Here is a 23438-nt window from a genome sequence, read left to right on the forward strand (position 1 = left end):
CGACACAGACACCCAGCCCTGCCCCCCTTATTTCAACCCCACCTGCAACAACAAAGAAAAAATGTGTGTGTGTGTGTGTGTGTGTGTGTGTGTGTGTGTGTGTGTGTGTGTGTGTACGGGTTCGTACTATCCTGGTGGGGACCAAAATCTGACTTTTACTATCCTGGTGGGGACTTTCTGCACCGTGGGGACCAAAATCCAGGTCCCCTCGGGGTTGAAAGCAATTTTCACACTCAAAATGCGGTTTTACTGTCAGGGTTACAATTAGGTTATGGTTAGGTTTAGGGTAAGGGTTAGGGTTAGGCATTCATTTTTAATGGTTAGGGTTAGGGTAAGGGGCTAGGGAAAGCATTATGTCAATGGGATGTCCCCACGAGGATAGCAAACCAGACATGTGTGTGTGTGTGTGTGTGATGGGGGGCGGGGGTGAGGAATTTCTTTTGTCTGTAGACCTGAGAGGGAGGAGGGGGAGGGCGGGGGGATTTACCGAGATTGAGATGAAAAAAAACTTTTTATATGTTTCAAACAGCTGCAGAGACATCAATCAATCAATCACTCAGTCAGTCAAATAACAGCAGCGAACAGTGAGGAGCGCCAACAGCAGTTTACTCTGTGTGTGTGTTGGAATCGCGTTACTGATTACTTTGTTCTGCTCCAACAGTTTGAGATCTTTAGTTCTCGGTGTTTTTCTCGCTGTGAGCACGACTACGTTACTCGGGCCGGATGTTTTAATTTGAAAGTCAGCCGGTCTGTTCGGAGGTGTCTGTGTGGAGGAGGAGGAGTTTGAGGGGGGCTAAGGAGGTCCGAGGAGGTCCGGGGGGTCTTCAGACAGTGAGGATCTGCAGCATGTTTCAGCTTCAGCTCGCGCTGCTGCTCGGTGAGTTTAAATAAAGTTGAACTTTTCCAGTTTCAAACTTTCCTGAAACACGTCCTGTGGGTCGGATCGGTTTGATTTAAAACATCCAGCGTTGTATCTTCGTGTTTCTTTGTTGAAAACTACAAAATGCTGCTGCTTCCTCTCAGCCGCTCGTTTCATTCATGATAAAATTATCTAAAATGAAAAAAGCGTGAAACATTTTTAAACTTCGGGAAACTTTCAGAATAAAATGAGCTCGGAGGGGTTTTAACATTAAAGCACCTTTATTGAGTTTCAGTGGAATAATCTTTAGGAGTTTGTCGACATGTTTGATGTGTAAAAGAATTCAGAAGCTGATGATCAACTCAAACCAAACGCACACATTCTGCCAATGTGTGAGAAATAGACTTTAGTTTAAATCTTTGCAGTTTGTGTTTGTAACACGTGACTTTAAACATGTTTGGTGATCTCAGAGATCAGCTTAGTGCCTAATCAATCATCTGTAGACTGCAGATATCAGATGGTCACACCGTGTCGTCGTCACTCGTGAAGGTTTGAATCAGTGATTTTTCTGCTGCCGTCCCTCATGTTTACCCTCATGGTGTCCTGCAGAATACAAGCCCAGCAGAAGCAGCTCTGGGTTCATTTATCGTTTAGGTTCCAATCAGCTGCGCTTTGTACCTTTAATCAATAAATGTGGGCGGGGCTTTGTTAATCATGCTCTCAGATTTTTACCATTAAAGCCTTTTCTCTCAGGTCTGCAGGTATTTACCTGTGCTCAGGAGGGTGGGGCCACGGACGACATCAGCCAACCCGAGCTCAGTGATGTGTGCACTGAAGGCAGCTGTTACCCAGCAACAGGAGACCTTCTGATTGGCAGAGCCCATCAGTTGTCATCCACCTCCACCTGTGGAATGAACCGACCCGAACCATTCTGTATCGTCAGCCACCTGCAGGTAAATTTAACGGTTAACAAGATCCGCCCCCGGCTCGGAGAGTCCAGCATCATCAGACAAACTCCAGCCATCCAGTTTACACGACCTTCAGCTCAGTCCCACTCCTCGTTGTGTGTGTGTGTGTGTGTGTGTGTGTGTGCGCGCGCGCGCGCACGTGTGTTACAGTCTGAAGTGTTTCCTGTGCAAAATGAGCTCCCTATAAGGAAACCATGAGCGCTGGCTGCAGACAGATGTTTGTCCAGATGTTCCTGTGGAGAAAACACGGCAAACTTTGTAGGTCAAAGGTCAGAATGTTTTCATCCAATCAAAAGTCAATAAACCACACAGGCTGATTGCAAACATTGGGTTTTAATGTTTGAGGCAAATGTGTGTGGACATGCGTCATACGTGTGTGGTCGAGCGCACAGATAATAACAGCGTGTTTGCTCTGAGCCGCTGACATTCTTCCGTCATGTGACTTTGATTATACGTCCTCTAATTCCTTCCTTTCATTTAGTCATTCGTCTCAGCTCCTCGCTCTGTGTGGCTGCTGCTCAAACATCACAAACTATAAAAGGTATTGGTTGTTTTTATAATTGTGTCCAGAGACAGCAGAGAGCGGAGCTCTGCAGGAAGAACAGCCAAAAAACAGGAACGCTTCAGTCGGACTTGATGTGTCTGTTAGTGCTCCTCTCTGTAAGAGCGGCGTGCAGCTTTTTGTCTCATGTTTACAGGTGACGATAGAAGAAAGGCTGATGTGGATGAATTTGAGTTATTTAAGAGCACAGCCAGAGTGGCTAGTAACAGTGTTTCACTGAAAAAGCCCTCATCTGCCCCCCTGTGTGACCTCTGCAGTGGATCGCTCGGGTTTGGTTTCCCTCTCTGCAAGAAGTCTGAGCAGCTGAAACATGTCGGCCTGTCAGGGAATCCAGCAACTTTCTGACATCTCTTAATGACTGAGATGTTCCAGAAAGGAAGTTTTCCAAAGTTTTGTCATGAACTCTTAAAAACAAAACCAGTGAAAAGTTTGCGTTATTTCAGGTGAAATCAGACTTTTCATTTGTGGAGAGTTTGTGGTCAGAAAGTTTCCTCTTATCTCCAGTGACTTGCGGCACTGAGGAATCTGAGGAATTCACCTCCTGTTAACCTTTTCCTCCCCCTCTGTCTCATAAACCAGGAGGAGAAGAAGTGCTTTGTGTGCGACTCGTCAGAGCCCTATGACGAGCTGGCCAATCGCACCGACAGCCATCGCATCGAGAACGTCGTCACTACATTTGCCCCGAACAGACTGAAGACCTGGTGGCAGACTGAGAATGGTGAGGAAGAACATTCAGAGAGGTCAAAGGTCAGACGTGTCATTACAGGTTTAAAGACTGAGAGCTTCAGACAGGTTTTCACTGTCAGAAGAAAAAATGTTTGTGGCTAGGCTGTGTTTTGTCACCCTCTATCCTCCACGCCTCCATGATTACAGGTTCTCAGGCTGTGGGGCGGGTCCCTGCTGGAGGCCATGTAGTTATTCCCAGGGGTGGGGGATGTTCAGCTTTAAAAAGCCCAGCAGTGAGGAGGCAAACACAGTCGACCCTCTGTTTGTCCAGGTTCATCAAACACAGTTTAGTTTTACTGCAGAACAAACCTCATACAGGTTCATACAACACATTGTGCTCTTCACCACAAACCCAGCGTGATAAAGTAACACTAACCAGGCAGCTTCATGTCTTTGTTAATTTCCCATTACTCGCTGTATCTGTATGTATGCATTGATTGGCTGATGGTAGGGCTGTGAGCTTGTGTTGTTGCCTCGGCCGAGCTCTGCTGCCCAGATGAACTCGCTGTTCCCGTGATGAGCGAGTGCGTCCAAACAGAAGCTTCAGAGCTGCATCGTGGTGTTTTGTACAGAACCAGGTATTCGCTGCAGTTTTTGAGCTGTGGACTCCTTTATGGCGTCCGTCGTCCTCTGACAGTGGGCATGTTAACACATATGTTCTCCTGTTACCTTTGGCCGTCACTCTTTGGAGTCCTGTTGGTTCTTGGACACGGATTTAGCTTTTTTCTAAGCTCCGATCATGTTAATGTGCAGCGACTGCAGCGTGTTGTTGATTTCTGGGCTCTTTAACCGATGTGGCGCGCAGAGTCTGATCTACAGAGTGCTGGTGACTGATGATCTGCTGTGTGTAGGTGTGGAGAACGTCACCATCCAGCTCAACCTAGAGGCTGAGTTTCACTTCACGCATCTCATCATGACCTTCAAGGTGAGTTCTACACATGCAGCAGGGGATTCTGGGTAGTTGACAGGGGATTCTGGTCTCTTTTAATCAGAAGAACCAGGTGCACACAGTGATTTAGGAGTTGTTGTGAGTTGTGTAATTGAAAGGACATGGCAAGTACTCCATAGTGGGAAGGGTTAAGACCAGGGCCAGACTGGTCAGGCAACTGGCTCCTCCCATACCTTTGCTTTGCGCTCACACAGCTTGTAGAAAAAGTTTAGTGTGGGAGAAAGTGGAGCTGAAAGTCTGAGAAAACAATAAAATAATGAATTAAAGTGAAATTACTGACATGTTAGCTGCTGTTAGCTGCTGTTAGCTGCTGCACCATGAACAGCAGTACCAGTAACAGCCAGTAACCAGACCTCACAGTCACAGGAGGCTACAGCTGCACCGGCTGAGGAGGAGTGAGGAAGAGGAGGTTAACATGGTATGAAAACAGATGGAGGGAATCAGGAAGACAGAAATTCAAGGATTCAGGCTGCTTTGACCATGAGTCACTGCTAACAGCTTAAGTGTAGATTTTAATTATTGTCACATGCTGCAGTGCAACTAAGGACAACAACACCTGCACCAACCAGATTATGTATCTCTGATCTAAAATCAAACAAAATGACATGTTTGCATATGAGGCCTCTGGTAGAGGACCTGAGCTTGAAGGATAAAGCCCACCCTCAGCACTAGAGGGGAATGAAATCTAATTGGGGTTTGTGTCAGTGATCATGGTGCCTAAACCAAATTTATCCAGTCCAGCCCGGGTCTTCACCACGCCATCATCCTCACCACATGATCCTCAGTTTTCCCGCCTTTGTTTTTCTTTCCTCAGACGTTTCGACCTGCTGCCATGGTGATCGAGCGGTCAGCTGACTTCGGGAAGACGTGGCAGGTTTACCGTTACTTCGCTTATGACTGCGAGTCGTCCTTCCCGTCCGTTTACCGGGGTCCAATGAGAAAGGTTGACGATGTCATCTGTGACTCGCGTTACTCTGACATTGAGCCGTCCACTGAAGGAGAGGTACATCTGCTGCTCCTGCTTCTGTGAATAGTACTAACATTAGTATTATTCACACTGCTGCGAGTAATGCTGTTTGTGTTTTTTCCTCAGGTGATTTTCAGAGTTTTGGATCCAGCGTTCAGGATCGATGACCCCTACAGTCCCCGAATCCAGAGTACGTCTCCTTCTCTGCGTCACGGAGCCTGAATAAGCGCAGGGGTGTTAACCAGTTATTGATGAATTTTACTGGTTCTTTGTTTAGACATGCTGAAGATCACCAACTTGAGGGTGAAGTTCACCAAACTGCACACGCTTGGAGACAACCTTCTGGACTCCCGTATGGAGATCAAAGAGAAGTACTACTACGCCATCTACGACATGGTGGTCCGAGGAAACTGCTTCTGCTACGGACACGCCTCTGAGTGCGCCCCCGTCGAGGGAGCTGGGCAGATAACAGAGGGCATGGTGAGGACGATTACGGACAGTATTTAAATGGCCGCGTTGCTATGACGACAACCACGCGCATTAGGAGGTACCCAACTGTAATATGAAGCCCAGTCGATCCGAGTAGGTGCTAATGGGAAAGGGGCTCCAGATACCTGCCAATTAGTGTCTGTAACATCCAATCAAATCAGGGACTCTAATTAGCTGAGGTGAAGCCTAGCAGACAGCTAGCAGCTACGTCCACCTGTCAGTCAAAGAGGCCACGCCCCTAATAATGCACACTAAGCTTAAAGCACTTTAAACAGGTGAGCAAACAGTTTGCATATCAAGCTGTAAACATGTCGACCACTGCTGTAAAATTCAACATGGCTGTCTGCAGGGACCGAAGTGTAGGCTCTGATGCTTTGGCGTCGTTGTTCTTTCATAACCAGCTGAGCCGGTTGTGAAAGTAAACCATCACCAGCGTAGAAAAGTATAAAATCACACAGACACTGGAAGAAACGGTGCAACAGGCAACTGACTACATGTACAAAAACCCCAAAACCCAGCTTATGACCAGTAATGTAAGTGAACGCTGATTGATTATTGATTACTTGTGACTGTGTTTCAGGTTCATGGTCACTGCTTATGTAACCACAACACTAAAGGTCTGAACTGTGAACAGTGCCAGGACTTCTACCACGACCTCCCCTGGAGACCCGCAGAGGGACGCAACACTAACGCCTGCAAGAGTGAGTCTGCACCGGTCCATACTGGGCACAGCCCATATCACTACTGGGAGTAGTTTAACTGTCCCCCTTCTTCTTCTGTGGTGTCCTCAGAGTGTAACTGTAACCAGCACTCGGACTCGTGTCACTTTGACACGGCAGTCTTTGCGGTTTCGGGAAACGTGAGCGGAGGAGTTTGTGACGACTGTGAGCACAACACGGCTGGAAAAAACTGTGAGCAGTGCAAACCGTTTTACTACCAGCATCCAGAGAGGGACATCAGAGACGCCAACATCTGCCAGCGTGAGTTCACCGCCAGTTTTACTCTAACAAACCGGTGGAGGCCAACAGACCACTGCCTGCCGCTCCACCAATTATTCTAAGGGTCTTTTTTAGTGTCAGTTTGTAAACCATCGTTATTTTACTGGTGCCAGGCTAAAAGTTAAAAGCATCTACCCAAAACTTCCATCAAGGTTGTTTTTTTACAGCTCTTTTGATCATCGTCTTTGTTCTTTGAGGACTTTTTGTCCATGTTTGCTTTCACATCAACAAAGAAACTGAATTGTTGGCTGTTTTCTGAGGAAGCTTGCGTTTCACGATGACACGGGCAGACGTGGATAGGAGGTTGTTTTGTCAGCAGGAAGCAGATTAAAGGCTGACATTGAGACTAAACATGGAGGAGGTGGGTTTTTGATGTGACACATGAAGGTTTGTGGTTTCCCTCAGGCTCAGACCTGCCCTCCTCACAGAGGATCAAGTCAACTTAGCTCGCACATCCCTCTCTGAGGGCTGAATAAGCAGCACCTTCTGTTATTATTGCCACTGCATTTCTTTATTTAAAGTAGCAAAGGATTGTGGGTGACGTGACTATAACATTGTAGCGAGTCGGAGTTAAAATATGTCCGCTAGAGTGGGATTTTCACGACATATTCTGCACCACATCTCTGTGCGTTCATCATTTGTTTGAAGCCAGCTCACCTCCTGCAACCACTTTTCCGAGAATACGCGCTTCTTTTGCAGTTCGGAGTCCTGCTGACATTTCTTTGGAGGTGGAGGAACACCAAAGTAACTGCTTAAAGGAGCTTGCTTCTTCGACATCTTTAAGAGTTCTAAACAAATGTCTGTCCTCCTCCAGAAAATCTTATGTACGCAAACGCGCGTTGCAACTTCTTCTCCTTTCAAGTTTAACGGCAGCTTGCATCCAAAATTGTTGCATTACTGCCATCTCCTGGCTTTAATCTTCTGTCACTCCTGAATCCTCAGATCCTCTTAATGAGACCAGTATTCCTCAAAAAACGAAAAACCACCACTTTCCCTTCACCATGAATTAACTTATCAACCACTTGTTCAAACGTAAGTTCCCTTCCACCACTCATTTCACCTCTCATCACCCTCCTGTGACTTGCATACTTCCTACAACTAAGGAGCACATGCTCAACCGTCTCCATAGCATTGCACCCATTACACAACCCATTCGGACGTTTCCCTATCTTAAAAAGAGTCCCATTCAAAAAGCAGTGGCCTGTTCATATTCTACTGATAATAACCTCCTCCTGTCTCTTTAATCCACTACTCCTCTTAGCTTCTATTGTGTTTTGCACCCTATATAAATGTCTCCCTTTTGTTTCATTATCCCACGCCCTTTGCCAGAAGTTCTTACTTTCTGTCCAAACTACACTTTTCCCTTCAGATTTTGACAATGGTATCTGTACATCTATATCGACTTTTTTAACAGCTGCTTTGGCCAACCTATCTGCTCTTTCATTACCCAGAATACCCACATGAGCCGGAGTCCACATTATTACTACATGTTTGTTTTGATCAGACAGTCTATGATGAGCAAAATGAACGTCATACAAAATCTGCTGATGGGTATTTGTGTTTCCTTGTTCAATACTCAATAATGCTGACAATGAATCACTACATATCAGTACTTTTGAGATGCTGCTGTCTTCCACCCATTCTAGAGCCAGCAGTATGGCATGCAACTCAGCTGCATATACACCCAGACGATTTGACGTTCTTTTTGCAATCTTGATATTTAACTCCGGAAGCTACACTAATGTCTTCAGTCTTAGGATCTTTTGACCCATCTGTATAAACCTGTAAAAACTCACTGTATTTGCTCTCCAATCTGTTATAAGCTTTTTGACAAATATCTGTGGTCAATTTCCTCTTCTTAGTGTCCGTTAATGATCTGTCTACTTTAATGCATTTCAATGTCCATATGGGTCGTAAAGGCCACAACACTGTCTGACTGAAGTCTTTGTCATGCACTTTAAAAGTTCTCGCTCTATCGTCCCCAATCCACCCAAAACTATTTTTAAAAACCTTTCCTCTTTCCCAACAATTCCCTAACACTTTCTTAACAGGATGGTTTTCGTCATTATCCAGTAATTAACCATCAGCTGTTGGTTGCAACTTCTTATCTGGTGCGCGTCTTTTATTTTGACAGCGAATGCACACCTGCGGACCACTTATGTGCACCCCTGATTATAAAATGCTTCAACATAGTGAGACTGACACGTCTGCGTCTGGGCTGGTGGTGGCGCTGTAGAGAAGCTCACAGTATGTGACTCATGTCCTCGTCTGTCTGTGGATCTGTGTCACAGTCTCACACCTAAACACGCCCTGTTCGTAAAGTCGCTGCTGTGGTTCTGGTTAAACTGGCTAAACGTCCTGTTTCTGCAGCCTGTGACTGCGACCCCGTGGGGTCTCTGAACAGAGGACTCTGCGACGGCACAACGGACGTCCGAGCCGGTCTGATCGCCGGTCAGTGCCGCTGTAAAGCAAACGTGGAGGGAGAACGCTGCGAGCGCTGCAAGCCGGCGCATTTCGGGCTGAGCGACGAACCAGAAGGCTGCAAAGGTACGAAATGTAACTAAACACCTGCAGGACCAGCTGACACCAGATTACCCAGAACTCCCACACAGACGCCTCACGCTGTAAAGCACCTGGAGGAGGCGTGGCTGGGACTTAACAGTGTTGTTATGAATGAAGCTGCGTTGCCTTGGTGATGTACTTTTGTGTGTTACTGTGTTGGGCAGCGTGTACCTGCAGTCCGCTGGGAACTCTTCCTGGAGGAAACCCCTGTGACAGAGAAACAGGAAGTTGTTTCTGTAAACGTCTGGTGACCGGGCGAGACTGTGACCAGTGTGTGGTGAGAAACCCATTGAGACCATTCATTCTGGTTAGACTGGAGTCAGACCAGCAGCAGAAGGAACATTTGTGTCGTCTCACGCCTCACTCTCAGCTCCTGTCTCTGTAAGGCTGCGCTGTTTTCTGATTGGCTGGTTGAATCTGTTGCAGAGGCTCTGAAAACAAACTGGAAATCTTCTAAAGAAATATCCTGTTCACACTGCAGTGAGTGCGACAGGATGAAGAAGGACCAGTTCTTCTTCATATTAAACAAAGCTCCCAGTAATGAGGGAACAATATGTCATAAAGAGCTGCTCCAATCCAGTTAGAGGATAACCAGTTCACACCAGCTACAAAAGCCCTTAAAGGCAGCTGGCTTTGAACATGGGAGGGACGTTTAATGCTGCAGAGCCTTTGTTCTGAAGCCACATTCATGCTCTCCATGAAGTCATCGGGTAAATGTTTGCTTTTGGCTCTCTGCTGTTGTACAGTCAGCCTGAGCTTTGAGCGCGCCGACATTTACCCCGATGTAAACAGAAGGCACATGGCAGGAAGTGAGGCACACACACACACACGTCTGATTCGTTACTCCCACACAGTTTACAGTCGTCTATCTGCACTAATGTGATGATAGTGTGTTTTGTATAAATCTCATTAAACAAGACTGATCTCACAGAGTGTGTGTGTGTGTGTGTGTGTGTGTGTGTCTGTTTCCAGCCTGAACACTGGGGTCTCAGTAATGACATTGATGGCTGCAGACCATGTGACTGCGACCTCGGAGGCGCCATCAACAATCAGTGAGTTCAGTATTATGTCACATTTGCTCCGTCGGGAGTTGAACCATCAATTTTATTTTGTTGTGATGTTTGTATTTCCTGTCTGCGTGCAGGTGTGATCACGTGACCGGTCAGTGCGTCTGCAGAGATCACATGTTTGGCCGCCGCTGCGATCAGGTGGAGTCTGGATTCTACTTCATCGCTCTGGATCACTACACCTACGAGGCTGAGGATGCAAAGTTTGGACCTGTGAGTGTCCTTTCAGTCTCTGACCTTTGACCTCAGAGTGAGGGTTACAGGGCAGCTGTTACAGGTGGACCTGCAGTCTGTGAGGATTTGTTTCTCCTCCTGTTTGCTCGCACATTTCATCTCCATGTCGGTTCAGCAGGATTATGTGAGGTGTTGAGGGTATTCATCAGCTTTGCGTCTGCATCTCCTTTTGTAGGGAGTGACGGTGGTCCAGAGGCCACACCCTCAGGACCGTAGTCCCACCTGGACAGGCATCGGGCTAGCCAATGTACCAGAGGGGGCCTTCTTGGAGTTCACTGTAGACAACGTCCCTCACTCAATGGAATATGACATCCTGATCCGCTACGAGCCGCAGGTATGAGTCTGCCATTGAACGTCGTCATGTCCCAAATCAGTGGGAGAATTTTGGCACTTGCCGCTTTTCTCGTTGTTGTAGCCTTTGTTGACCCGTGCTCCTGCCTCATCTGTTAGCCTGAAAAAGAAAACATAAACATACATGTGCCTGCTTATTTATGTGCACAGAGGTAACATCTGTGGTGTGTGCGTGTCGGCTTTGCAGCTGCCGGACGAGTGGGAGGAGGTTCTGATGACGGTGATGAGACCCGGACCGATCCAGCCGGACAGTCGCTGCATCAACACGGTGCCCGACGACGACAACCAGATGATCTCGCTTCACCCCAGTTCACGGTCAGGAGAGAAGTTTCTAAATCGTGACAAGTTTTCGACAAGAACCCAGTCGAAGTGTGAAATATAAGAGCACCGACCAGTTCCTGCAAGCCTTATTCCTTCTTCACCCAGCTGATCTCAGCTCATCGTCCTGTCACGCTGACCCTCTGAGTGGCCTTTGTCTATCTGCTTATCTCGCCTTGCTGGTGTTTCAGTATCTAACCCGATCTCACCTGTCCCTACAGGTACGTGGTTCTTCCCAGACCGGTTTGTTTTGAATCAGGTCTGAACTACACAATCCGCCTCAGCCTGCCACTGTACGCTACCTTTGGGGATGTCCAGCTTCCGTATACGCTGATCGACTCGGTGAGCATGCTCAGATCTGACTTCAGGAAGTAGAGCATGAAGTCACAGTCAGTTTGTTCAGTGCAGATCAAAACCACATTCAGCTAGCTTGGCCACAGGAAGTGAAACATGCTCGTTCCTGACCTGTTTATTCGGGACTTTTCTCAGATCGTCCTGATGCCTCACTGTAAGAACCTGGAGATATTCACAGGCTCAGAGGGCGGGGACTCGGGGGGAAATGTCGCCTGGGAGACTTTCCAGCGTTATCGATGCCTGGAGAACAGCCAGAGCGTCATCAAGACGCCAATGACTGACATCTGCAGAAACTTCATCTTCAGCATCTCCGCCATGTTGCACCAGGGAGCTAAAGGTAGCGCAGCTTAGCACTGTGACCTTAATAAGCTCGCTTCCTGGCGGGAGTTTAAAAGAAAAGGGCTGCTTGTGACACGCTCAGGGCTTAGAGCTTAGGGTAGTGTCTGTATTTATGGTGATTTGGGAGGGGGTTTTTTTCCTCGCAGAAACAAACCTCCCGGAAAAATCAGAGAGGGTCAGGAAGAGAAGGGGAAAATATTTCTGCTGGACAGGAAGGACTCCAGGAAGGAGGAACCCAGAATCAGATTCAGAGAAATTTTCAAACATTAAAGTTTAAAATCTGAAACAAAAACCTCTTCATCATTCCAACGCTGACCTTTGATCCCTCACATCTTCATCCCCTTCCCCTCCTCCCCCGCTTCACGTTAATCTCTGTCACTCATCCTCTCACCATCGCCTTAGGCTTCACTTCCTCGACAGGACCCGGCAGGTTTCTCCTCCTCCGCATTCCTCGCAGTCATAAATCTGTTGTCACTGAGGCTTTAGCATCTTCTCGTTAATCTGACGCATCTCCTTGTCTGATGCCATTTCCCAGAATGCCAGTGTGACCCTCAGGGCTCGCTCAGCACCGTGTGCGACCCCCACGGCGGGCAGTGTGAGTGCCGCCCCAATGTGGTTGGCAGGAACTGTGACAAGTGTTCTCCGTCCACATTCCAGTTTGGACCCAACGGCTGCCGAGGTCAGAACCACCTCCATCTATAATCAATCATGTGTTTACAATCAGCGCTGAAGCTTTATTGACGCTGACCTCGTCGTGTGTGCGCGTCTTTCAGCGTGTGGGTGCGACCCTCAGGGTTCTCTCAGTGTGTTCTGCGATCAGTTGACCGGACAGTGTTCCTGCGTTTCGGGCGCGTACAGTCGGCAGTGCGACCGCTGTCTGCCGGGTCACTGGGGTTTCCCCGCCTGCCGCCCCTGCGCCTGTAACGGTCACGCCGATGTCTGCGACCCCGACAGTGGCCGCTGCATGGACTGCAGGGACCACACTACGGGACGCACCTGCGACAGGTAACTTACCCACCGTCCGTCAGCCAATCGCCGTTGGGTTTATTTAGTAGGATGATGCAATCGGCACTCTTGTCTCTCTTTCAGGTGTCTGGATGGTTACTATGGTGACCCAGCACTGGGGTCAGGTGACCACTGTCGTCCCTGCATGTGTCCCGATGGCCCCGGCAGCCCGCGGCAGTTTGCAGGAAGTTGTTACCGCAGCGATGACTCCCAGCAGGTCACCTGCGTCTGCAACACAGGATACAAAGGTGAGAAATGTATTTACACAGACGCTGACACAGAGGTGAGACCTCATCACAGATATTTAGATGCAGCCGCCATGTTGTTCTGGTTGAGGCGGGGCTTCTGATGCGCATCTGTTAAAATCATCGAAATCCTGTGAAACGCACGCCAACAAAACACCTCTGTTTAAGTCTGCCGACGACGGCATCGGCAGCATTTCTGACACTTTATCATCAGTGTAAAAACTTTATTAACACGTGTTATGTATCGAGGTAAGCGCTGCGTGGTACTTGGTGTGTGAGCAGAGACTGGTGACAGGTTAGCCTCGAGCTGCTGTTTTCCACAGGAAGTATTCTTCTGCTTTATTTGACGTGATCCTGACAGCTGCTGCCTCAGGTCACTTGCAGGCTTTTATTTTGAAGGGATCAGGTCTGTTATTACAGATTTCTGTTATGGGCTCCTGAAATCAGCCGCTGACAGACATCTGATACATCTTCCCACTGTTTCCGCTGAGAGCCTCTGATCCCCTCTGATTGGCTGCCAGGTTTAAATAAGCACGAGTCTCTGGCTTCTGATTGGCTGTTAAGTTTAAAACTGTATTTAAACAAACTTGAACCTGAGGATGAAGCTTAATGTGAGGCATGTTGTTGGTTCAGGTTATGTGATGATGTCACACCTGAGGAACGATCACCTGTTGGTGATAAATGGTGTCTGGCTCTCACCTGCAGTGGCTGTAGCTGAGGAGCAGGTCACCAGGTCTTACTCAGAGGTTGGTGGTTCGATTGCTGGCTGCTCCAGACTGCCTGCCAAATATCCGTGCGCTAACCCCAAGTTGCTCTGCGATGCATCCAGTATGATTTGGTGTGTGAATGTTATGCTACCTGTCTTTAAAACAACCATTTACCTGTCCTCTGCAGGTACTCGCTGTGATGAGTGCTCGCCTGGTTACTATGGAAACCCTGAGGAGGTGGGTGGACAGTGTCAGCCGTGTCAGTGCAACAACAACATTGATATGCTGGACCCCGAATCATGCGATGCCCGGACCGGCGAGTGTCTGCGCTGCCTGTACCACAGCGAGGGTGCCGCCTGCGAGAGCTGCATGCTGGGTTACTATGGCAACGCCCTACTCCAGGACTGCAGGAGTAAGTATGCTGGGGTTACCATGGTAACCACATTCACAGAATCAGGCGAACGATTGTCGCTGAACCTCAAGGGTTGTGTTCCCGCAGAGTGCGTTTGTAACCGGCTCGGCAGCGTTCCCTCCAGCTGCTCGTCCTCCGAGTGTCACTGCGACCGCAGCAGTGGTCAGTGTCACTGTCTACCCAATGTGGTTGGGAAGCATTGCGACCGCTGCGCACCTGACACCTGGAATATGGCGACGGGCACCGGTTGTCAGACCTGCGACTGTGACCCCAAACACTCGTACGGGACGTCCTGCAACGAGGTGAGCAGCCCCAGGTGATTAACGGTCAAATGACCGAAAGTCCTCGAGATGAAAACAAATGTTGTATTTCATTAAAGGTTTGTCGTGTGAGCTTTATAAATGCAGATCTGATGGAACTGTACTTCTCTGTCAGACCGCACGTCTGACTGTAGTTTGTTTGTTCACAGATCAGCGGTCAGTGTTCCTGTCACACCGGCTTCGGAGGAAGAACGTGCAGCGAGTGTAAAGAACTGTTCTGGGGAGACCCAGAGATCAAATGTCACGGTAGGCTTACAGTGCTGTGTGCTCATGAGACGGCGTGATAGATGTGATGGTTTATTATAAAATAAAGTGGAGTCTTTTGAATTGTCAGTGAAGCTCTGAGACCTGGAACAGAGTCCCGATCTGTCAGGCCCCGGGTCAGAATCCGGTTCAGAGTTTCGGTGCAGAGTCTGGGACTCGTTTCTGACTGAGATCAAACTGCAGATGCTTTTATCGTGGGATCCTTTCAGCTCCCAGCATCCTCGGCTGCTGCAGCTCAAATTAAATCCAGATGTTTTGAGGCCCAGCTGCCGCAGAGATGGGACCAGTCTGTCTGTCTCAACCTCCAGAAGTCCACAAAGAGGCTTTGTTCAGTAAAGCTGAAGGTCAGGAGGAGGAGGTCTCACAGAAACAGTAATGAGGAGAAGAGAGGAAGAAAAACAGAACTGAGACAGCAACCCGGAGAACCACGATCAGTCACTCTGTTTGTCTTTTATCAGTTCACATGAGAGAGAAGCTCCCTCTGCTGGAGATGAGTTAAACAGCAGTTTAGACGCTGTGTCTCCTTCAGGTTCTTGAACTCGTCTCCTGTCAGAGCCTTCGGACAGAGCTCCATGTCAGCCATCCAGACTAACCCTAAACCCTGTGACTCTCTGGCCTTTGAGGTGAATCAAATTTAAAAAACAAAGACAAAAATCTGCCTTAATTTGTTGTTCCTGCAGCAGAAAAAAACTTCAGATGTTTGATTGGAGCCAGATGCTAAACAGATGTTCTTAATGTGCAAACAGAGGTGTGTTTGAACAGGAAGTCACAGTTTGTCAGATATATTCACTGTAAATGAAAAGTCAGCCTGTGTGCAGATTTACACCCTGTGGACTCTGAAGGTGCTGCATTCACGAGAAACTGTGTTGGAGTCGAGTGTGTTTTTGTGCTTGGGTGTGTCTCCTGTGGTCTGCCCTGCAGACTCTCATTGGTTATTGTCCTCGTCTTCTCAGCTTGTGACTGTGACCCTCGCGGGATCTCCGAGCAGCAATGCAACAAAGTCAGCGGTCACTGCGTGTGCGTGGACGGTGTGTCCGGGCCGCGCTGCGACACTTGCGCTCGCGGATTCTCGGGAACTTTCCCCAACTGCAGCCGCTGTCACGAGTGCTTCGCCGAGTGGGACAACATCATTGGCCAGCTGACCAATCAGACACACCGCTTGGTCAACAAGGTAAACGCCCTCAAAGCTAGCGGCGTCAACGGGCCGTACAGGAAGTCCATTGAGAGCATGGAGAGGAGCGTTGCCGACATCCAGACCATCCTAGATGGGAATCCGGCATCACAACCGCTAACGGAGATCCAGGAGCTGCTGCAGGAGGCCAGGTGGGATTACATTTATTCTGATTAATCTGTTTCTCTCAGACTCAGTTACCAAAAAGGTCACGAACACCTTTTCTGAGTGAATTGATGCAGTGTGACAAAGTAACACCAGAAAGACGGATACGCTCTTCGAGTGTCTGTCGACCACTCTGATGATCTCTAACCGTACTGATGAGACCTGAACATCAGCAGAGGTGATAAAAGTACAGACATTCTGTACTTAAGTAGAAGTACATATACTACTGTTAAAAAATACTGCAGTAAAAGGTGAAGTACTGTTTACCTTGTTTATGCTGTCTTTATATTAGACACTACAGAGTTGGTATGAATTCAGTCAGTGAGTCTCTGCTACACTTGATGGAAGCTAACTGTGACCATGAACCCACAGCCACTGTGCAGCAGTCACACTGTTCTTTACTTTAAACCATCACAGTGCAGCAAACTCACCTGTTTATCTCCTGCACTAACCTGCAGCCTTTAAATAACACAGTTAGTCTGCCAGCAGCTTTATGAACAAACATCATGTGACACGTACAGATTCAGAGACATGAGGACTTCCATGTGAGCTTTAAATGAGGATCCCTCCTTTAACTCGAACCTCTCTTCTTCCTCTCCTGAGCCTTCCTCCAACAAACTGATAAATTTCATCAGTACTGATTGATTAACCCGTTTGAAGTGTCATTGTCTCCTGACTGTTGTCTGTTTTCATGATTTCAGACACAGCAGCTGGAATTCGATCAGTTTTCTTCTCTGATGTGAGCTAATAATCAGCTATGTACCACAGGCCTTCAAGCTGGCTGTAGTTAAACCTTTACTTAAAAAGCATCTCTAGACCCAGCAGTCTTAGCTAATTATAGGCCAATCTCCAACCTTCCTTTCATATCAAACATCCTTGAAAGAGTAGTTGTCAAACAGCTAACAGATCACCTGCAGAGGAATGGCTTATTTGAAGAGTTTCAGTCAGGTTTCAGAGCTCATCACAGCACAGAAACAGCTTTAGTGAAGGTTACAAATGATCTTGTCTCACTTACATTTCCTCTCTATAACTGAGACATGGTTAAGGGCAGGTGAGTCCAGCGTTTTCACAGATCTCTTACTGGATGACAGCTGTAGGTATTACAGGTACTGTGCTGCAGTGGTTTGTATCATATCTATCTAATAGACTCCAGTTTGTTCATGTAAATGGAGAGTCCTCTTCACACACTGAGGTTAATTATGGAGTTCCACAGGGTTCAGCGTTAGGACCAGTTCTGTGATAAGAGGCTGACGGCAGCTGTCCTGTTTTGTGTGGAAGTTTATCCTTTTCCAGATTAAAAGTGAAATAATCTAGAATATAAGATAAGATAAGATAACCTTTATTAGTCCCACATGTGGGAAATTTGTTTTGTCACAGCAGGAAGTGGACAGTGCAAAAGTTATGAAGCAAAAATTAGAATAAAATAAAATAAGAATAAATACAGTATACAACTGTACAGAATAGAATAAAATAAAATACTATATACAGTAGAATAAAATAGAATAAAATATGCAATAAGATAAAAATAGAATACAAGTGCTATATACAACTCAGTAAAAATACAACGATACCAGAAAAGATTATTGCACATGTGTGGATGTGTGTGTTTGATCAGTTGGAGTCTTTGTTGTGCAGTCTGACAGCAGTGGGGAGGAAAGACCTGCGAAATCTCTCCGTCCCACACCGTGGGTGCCGCAGTCTCCCACTGAAGGAGCTGCTCAGTGCTGTCACAGTCTCATGCATGGGGTGGGAGATGTTGTCCAACAGGGATGACAGCTTAGCCACCATTCTCCTGTCACTCACCACCTCCACTGGGTCCAGAGGGCATCCTAGAACAGAGCTATTGTGTCAATTAAATTAGGTTAATATTTAAAAATATAACAATAAAACTTTTTTACAAGCCAGTAAAAATATACATGGGCCATTAGGTCATAAGAACTCTTAATTTGGTCGAATCCCCACCACCTCTAATTTAAACTACATATGTGCTTGGGTTCTCTAAGTGTGGCCTGCGGGTCGTTAGTGGCCCGTTCAAACATTGTTTTTGGCCTGTGGACTTTGAAACTCCTGTCAGCAGAGGGTGAGTGGCTCTCAGCCTCTCCTGTGCTGGTAAAGGTGTGTGGTGCTCTGCGGTTAGCACTTCGTCAGAGTGTTTTGGTGTTTTATGAGGAATCATTAAACTTGGTGGTCCAAAGATCCAAAAGCTGTTTGCTGAGAACACGTTTGTTGCAAGAACTCTGAGCGCTAAAGCAGCTCATGCTAACCTCTGACCTGTGTTTGTCTCTCAGTGACCTGATGGGAGCCCTGAGCCACACATTGAACCTTACTGAACAGACTCTGGTCCAGGTGGAGGACTTGGACTCTGCTGCAGGAACTAAACTGGACACTGTGATGTCAGAGGCACAGAAACTGGAGGGGACAGTCCAGGAGCTCCTGGACCAGGTTGAGTTCATCAAGAACTCCGACATCAGAGGTAAAGGGTCAAAGGTCACAGCGTAAATAGGTGGGCCAGGAAGTACTAAAATAGGTAGTACAGGGATTTCAGAATTTAAATAAAGTTCCCTTCAGCTGATTTTGACTTTCTGTGTGTTGCTAGGGGCAACAGACAGCATCACTAAGTACTTCCTGCAGTCCCAGGAGGCCGAGGCCCGAGCCAACGCCTCCACCATCGACAGCGGCAGCCCGGTCGAAGCCTCTGCTGCTCTACGGCAGCTCACAGAAGACAAACTGAACCAGACCCGAGAGGAGTTCTTGAAGAGACAGTCTGAGCATGCTCAAAAACTGGATGACCTGGCGGGAGAGCTGCAGAGTCTGGACCTAGCAGAGCTCAGCAGCAAGGTGGGAGAGCAGCACCGGTCAGGTTGACAGAGTTCAGTGCATCACTTTATTAAAACAAACACAAACGTTTGTTAGTTTCAGTGTAAACACATGAACACTGAGTGTTTTCTGTCCTGGTTCTGTCAGACCTGCGGCAGTCCATCTTTGGGTCAAGACGCATGCGGGTCTTCTTCCTGCGGTGGTCTGGGCTGCGTGAATCCTGAGGGCAGGGCCATGTGTGGAGGAGAAGGCTGTAGTGGTGCGGTAGCAACGGCCAACAGTGTCCTGAGGAAGGCTCGGGACTCTGAACAGGAAATCGTCCATGCCATGGAGGAAGTGGAGAAGCTGTCTAAGATGGTGGGTGTGAGCCCTGCTGCTCCCTGTGTTCACTCCAGGTGAACTGTGGTGGGTTTTCTCACCTGAATTTTGTCCTCAGGTGTCAGAAGCAAAGCTACAGGCGGACAAGGCCAGACTGAGTGCTCAGAACGTCCTGATGAAGACCAACAGGACTAAACAGAAAGTTGACCAGAGCAACGAGGAGCTGCGCAGCCTCATCAGACACATCAGAGACTTCCTCACACGTATGTGTCACTTCCTGTTTGTTTCAAATGTCTCTGTAGTTACGGTTACATCAGTTACCCGAGGGACAATCAAGAGAGATCTCCAGACTTCAGTTAAGGTTCTGATGACCCATCGAAGCAGAGTGGCATGCCAGCGGTGACAGGGACCCCGAAGAGTCGAGACAATCTTAGATTAGCCACCAAACACCAAAAACAAACAGATGTGTGACTACAGATCTTCCTTAATGAACTTAACTATAAGCTTCTTTTTATGAATGTCATGTCTGACGGTGACCATTATGCTCCCCGCCCTCTTCTCCTGAATGGAACGTGTTTTTATTTCAGGAAAAACTGAATCAATCAGACTCTGTTTTTCCTGAATCATTATTAAACTGCTTTCATTTCAAAAGCAAAGATCACAGATTTGTTTCATGTTGAAAAAAACATATATTAGCAGGCTTCTTACTACAGTATGACATTACGGATAATAATCAATTCAGGTTACAGCCAACACCTGGATCCGAACCTGCTTCCAGTGCTTCACACAACCAAAACTCCCTAAGTGATGAAAAGCAAAACAATGTTGGTTTTTGTTCCTGTATTACTGCAGCTCTCATAGATCCTGTTTAACAAACATGAACTCAGAAGCTCTGTCTGTCTGTGCAGCAGCATTAAAGGATCCTAGATCATGTAGTGTACATGAAATCATCAGAAACTAAACCATCTACTCGTATGTGTCTGGGAAACTCTCAGAGGCCAACACGCTCACAGACTCGTTCCTTCGTGTCATCTGCTGCGTACGACTCGTTAAAGAAACCACACCATAAGAACCTGCGTAGTGTAAGCTAATGAACGCTGAAATTATTTCTGATAACTGGTTTCTGATAACTTGACGAGTTTTCAGATACGGTTGGATAAACTGAGAATAATTTCAGGTATTTATTTTCATTGATCGGAGATTAAAAGTTCTTTTTAAAAAGGCTGGCTGCAGATGAACTGACTGTATTTGTGGCACTTCAGAGGACGCTGCAGATCTTGAGAGCATTGAACTTGTGGCAAACGAGGTTCTGGCCATGCAGATGCCAACCACGCCGGCTCAGCTGCAGAACCTGACCGACGAGATCCGGCAGAAAGTGGGAGAACTGGGACACGTGGAAAACATCCTGCAGGAAAGTGCCGACGACATCCAGAGGGCCGAGAAGCTGCTGGACGAGGCTCGCCAAGCCAGGTGAGATTTACCTGTCCATCAGTAATGTTTGCCAGGTTTGCTTTAGCTTCAGGGGATGATATCTTACAAGTTCTCGGCACGGACCAGGCCTTTAAGCATAGTCCACACACTGATCCTGGGTGGTTCTTGAATATCTTGGCCATTTTTCTCTCTTCTGTGACAACTTGGATCTTCTTCCAGACCACTGAAAATCAGATCATTGCTTGTTTGAAATGATTATCTTGGAATATGCAGTTATTACCTCCACCAAGCAGTTATGTTTTTGGTAGTGTTTGCATGTAACCCATTCGTGACCGTGATGGGTGAATGGGTGAACCTTCTGCCCACGGCTGTACGCGTTTCTCTGCTCACACACAGCTACATTTGCTTTCCTTCCTTTAACCAGCGGCTTCTGAGATGAAGAATCTCTTCTGTGTCAATGCCCTGAGCCGACACGTGTAAGATGGCCCAGCTGGGTTCGAGCCAGGAGACTCTGTGAGGCAGCAGTGCTAACCACTGAGCTACTTCACCGTGGCTGCATTTAGCTACGTGCACTGAATTAAAGCGAACCTGCCTACCTTCCTGTCCTGTCGGCCATGGACATGTCAAATTTATTGATTAAAAGACCTGAACGTAGGGATGGGAATGGAGGAGAACTGGTTCCCAGTAGTCCAATTCCTTGTTCCTATCGATTACGCTTATTGGGTCTTGCAGCCTCGCTACAATCAGCTGATTTCAGTTTGTGTGTCAGAGGAAAGTAGTGGCGCCGTCTCCCGCGGCGACATGACTTTTATTTTTATTGCATTAAAGGGTGAGAGCGTGATGGTAAAGTGGAGACTTCTCCTGGACAGAAACAGCTCCATTATGATGCTAACAGACTTCAGCTCTTTGCACAGACGGCATGCTAACACTAAGCTAGCCAAGAACCCAGAGTGATGCTAAAGCTGAGTGTGTGCAGACCTCAGCCCAGCAGCCAGAGCCTGAACTTCAACAGGTAACAAACTGATGAGCAGTCAGGCTGCAGCCTCTACCTGTTCATGCTTCTGCAGTAGAATCTCCATGACGACCGCTGTGTTCATACCTGAACACTAAGAGAAAGATGACGTGTGTCCTCATCAGGACAGGCTTTGTGTCAGTGTGTGGGGCTGTAGCCTCAGGTTTATAGTGTTAAATGATGAGACGGTGAGTTTCAGTTTATTTTACAGAGAAACTTGAAAATAATGTAACAAATTTCTTTCTCCTGGGTGTAACTAAGTAATGTACTGCCTTACTTTAAAGAAAAGTGTTCTGTGTAATATGTGCAATAATTACTTTGTTGAGTAACGACGCTGATCACAACAAACACCTCCAACATGCACAAACATGTGACTCGCAGCAGACAGTGTATGTGATCACACATCACAGTGAATGTGCATGAGTGTAATGTCTTTGACAGGCTGCTTAGAGACGGTGGAGCCAATGAGAATCAATATGAATCGAATAGATAAGTGATTTTGATAATGGAACTGGAATCACTAAATTCAGATTCCCTGGCCTACCTGAAAATCTCACCTGTCCACTGAACCTGATCAGTTGTCTTCCTGCATTCCTCAGCGAGGAGGCGCGTGATGTCAGAGACTCTGTGGAGAAAGTGAAGCGAGCACTGGCAGAAGCTCAGAGAGCTCAGACGGCTGCCAGCAGTGCCATCCAGCAGGCCACCGCCAACATCCACAACACCAGCCAGCTGTTGTCCTCTGTCAGTCTCACGGTTACTTCATGTTTACTGCACACGGCTATTTCCTATCAGAAACATGCAGGTAACATGTCAAATGCCCGTGTTGTGTTCAGGTGGAGTCGGAGACGGCAGATGCTGAGCTAAAGCTTTCAAATGCCACCCAGAGGCTGCAGAAGCTCGAACAGGATGTGACGCTGCTGAAGGACAAAGCTGCGAACGTTACTCTTAGTGCCAAACTGACCAATCAGGAATCAGTGAGCATCAGAAGCATGGCAGAGGAGCTGAAGAAGGTGAGCTCACCTTTCTGATCATTAGAGGCTTTCAGGTCAGTCTGTTTCCTTTGTAAAATAGGTGTTTGTGTTAGGAGCTGGATGGGGAGCTGAAGGAGAAGTACGCCACCATGGAGCAGCTTATTGGTCAGAAGACGGGAGGCATGGTTGACGCCAAGAAGAGGGCGCAGTCACTTCAGCAGGAAGCCAAAGAGCTGCTGCTGCAGGCCAGTGACAAGTTGCAGCTGCTGAAAGGTGACATCACACTGTCCTCCCACAGAAAATGTTTCAAGCCGAGGAGGCGGGACTTCCCTTCACGCATGCTCTTCCCATTTCAGATTTGGAGAAGTCTTATGAAGACAACGAGCGCGCTCTGGAGCAGAAGGCGGAGCAGCTGGTGGAGCTGGAGGCAGCAGTGAAGGGGCTGCTGCAGGAGATCAGCCACAAGGTGACCGTCTACAGCACCTGCGTGTTCTAGGATCAAAGGTGACTGAACGTCTCACCAGCAGCCAATCGGAGACAAGAACTGCTCCACTTGTATTTTCTTCTATAGTTTTTACGTCCATGTTTAATCCTCGTGTTAATCTCATTAAAAAGATCAAATCAGACTCAGTTTGCTGCTCATTTATTTCAAATACAAAAACATATTGATTGTAACTACCCCTGTGTTTATGAGCCATCGCCCTTTCACTTTGTCTTTACCTCCAACTTTTTAGCTGCAACCAGGAACAAAGAGTCCAACAGTAGCAACAATCCCACCACGGTTTCTCCAGAAATTACATAGTTGGGTTTTGTTCCTGTGGATATCACAATAGGAAAGTATGCAGTGAACTTTTTTT

At 47.4% G+C, this 23438-nt stretch overlaps 1 protein-coding gene across 1 annotated transcript; it reads left to right on the forward strand.

The window, feature by feature from the left end:
• The first annotated feature begins 788 nt into the window (after positions 1-788).
• On the forward strand, positions 789-23207 carry lamb1a (laminin, beta 1a). Its single transcript, XM_063477432.1, has 33 exons — positions 789-877; positions 1613-1812; positions 2969-3107; positions 3967-4040; positions 4879-5067; positions 5158-5221; positions 5309-5511; positions 6101-6221; positions 6312-6500; positions 8889-9065; positions 9245-9357; positions 10053-10132; positions 10225-10360; positions 10557-10715; positions 10920-11047; positions 11272-11392; positions 11540-11741; positions 12279-12422; positions 12517-12748; positions 12833-12996; positions 13888-14112; positions 14200-14414; positions 14582-14678; positions 15650-16019; positions 18321-18505; positions 18629-18870; positions 18997-19206; positions 19286-19430; positions 20430-20637; positions 22210-22351; positions 22444-22620; positions 22695-22854; positions 22938-23207. The coding sequence occupies exons 1-33, from the start codon at positions 847-849 to the stop codon at positions 23075-23077; spliced, it is 5382 nt and encodes a 1793-aa protein (XP_063333502.1). The 5' UTR covers positions 789-846; the 3' UTR covers positions 23078-23207.
• The last annotated feature ends 231 nt before the right edge of the window (positions 23208-23438 follow it).

This window comes from Pelmatolapia mariae, linkage group LG7 (genome assembly GCF_036321145.2).
Source record: "Pelmatolapia mariae isolate MD_Pm_ZW linkage group LG7, Pm_UMD_F_2, whole genome shotgun sequence".
Classification (NCBI taxonomy): Eukaryota; Metazoa; Chordata; class Actinopteri; order Cichliformes; family Cichlidae; genus Pelmatolapia; species Pelmatolapia mariae.

What these genes read in the sequence shown, in the direction of transcription:
- lamb1a (XM_063477432.1), top strand. Translation starts at nt 847, where the DNA reads ATGTTTCAGCTTCAGCTCGCGCTGCTGCTCG. An exon ending in CTGGTGGCAGACTGAGAATG is followed by an intron (nt 3,108 to 3,966) that starts GTGAGGAAGAAC and finishes TGCTGTGTGTAG; the next exon opens with GTGTGGAGAACGTCACCATC. An exon ending in CTACAGTCCCCGAATCCAGA is followed by an intron (nt 5,222 to 5,308) that starts GTACGTCTCCTT and finishes TTCTTTGTTTAG; the next exon opens with ACATGCTGAAGATCACCAAC.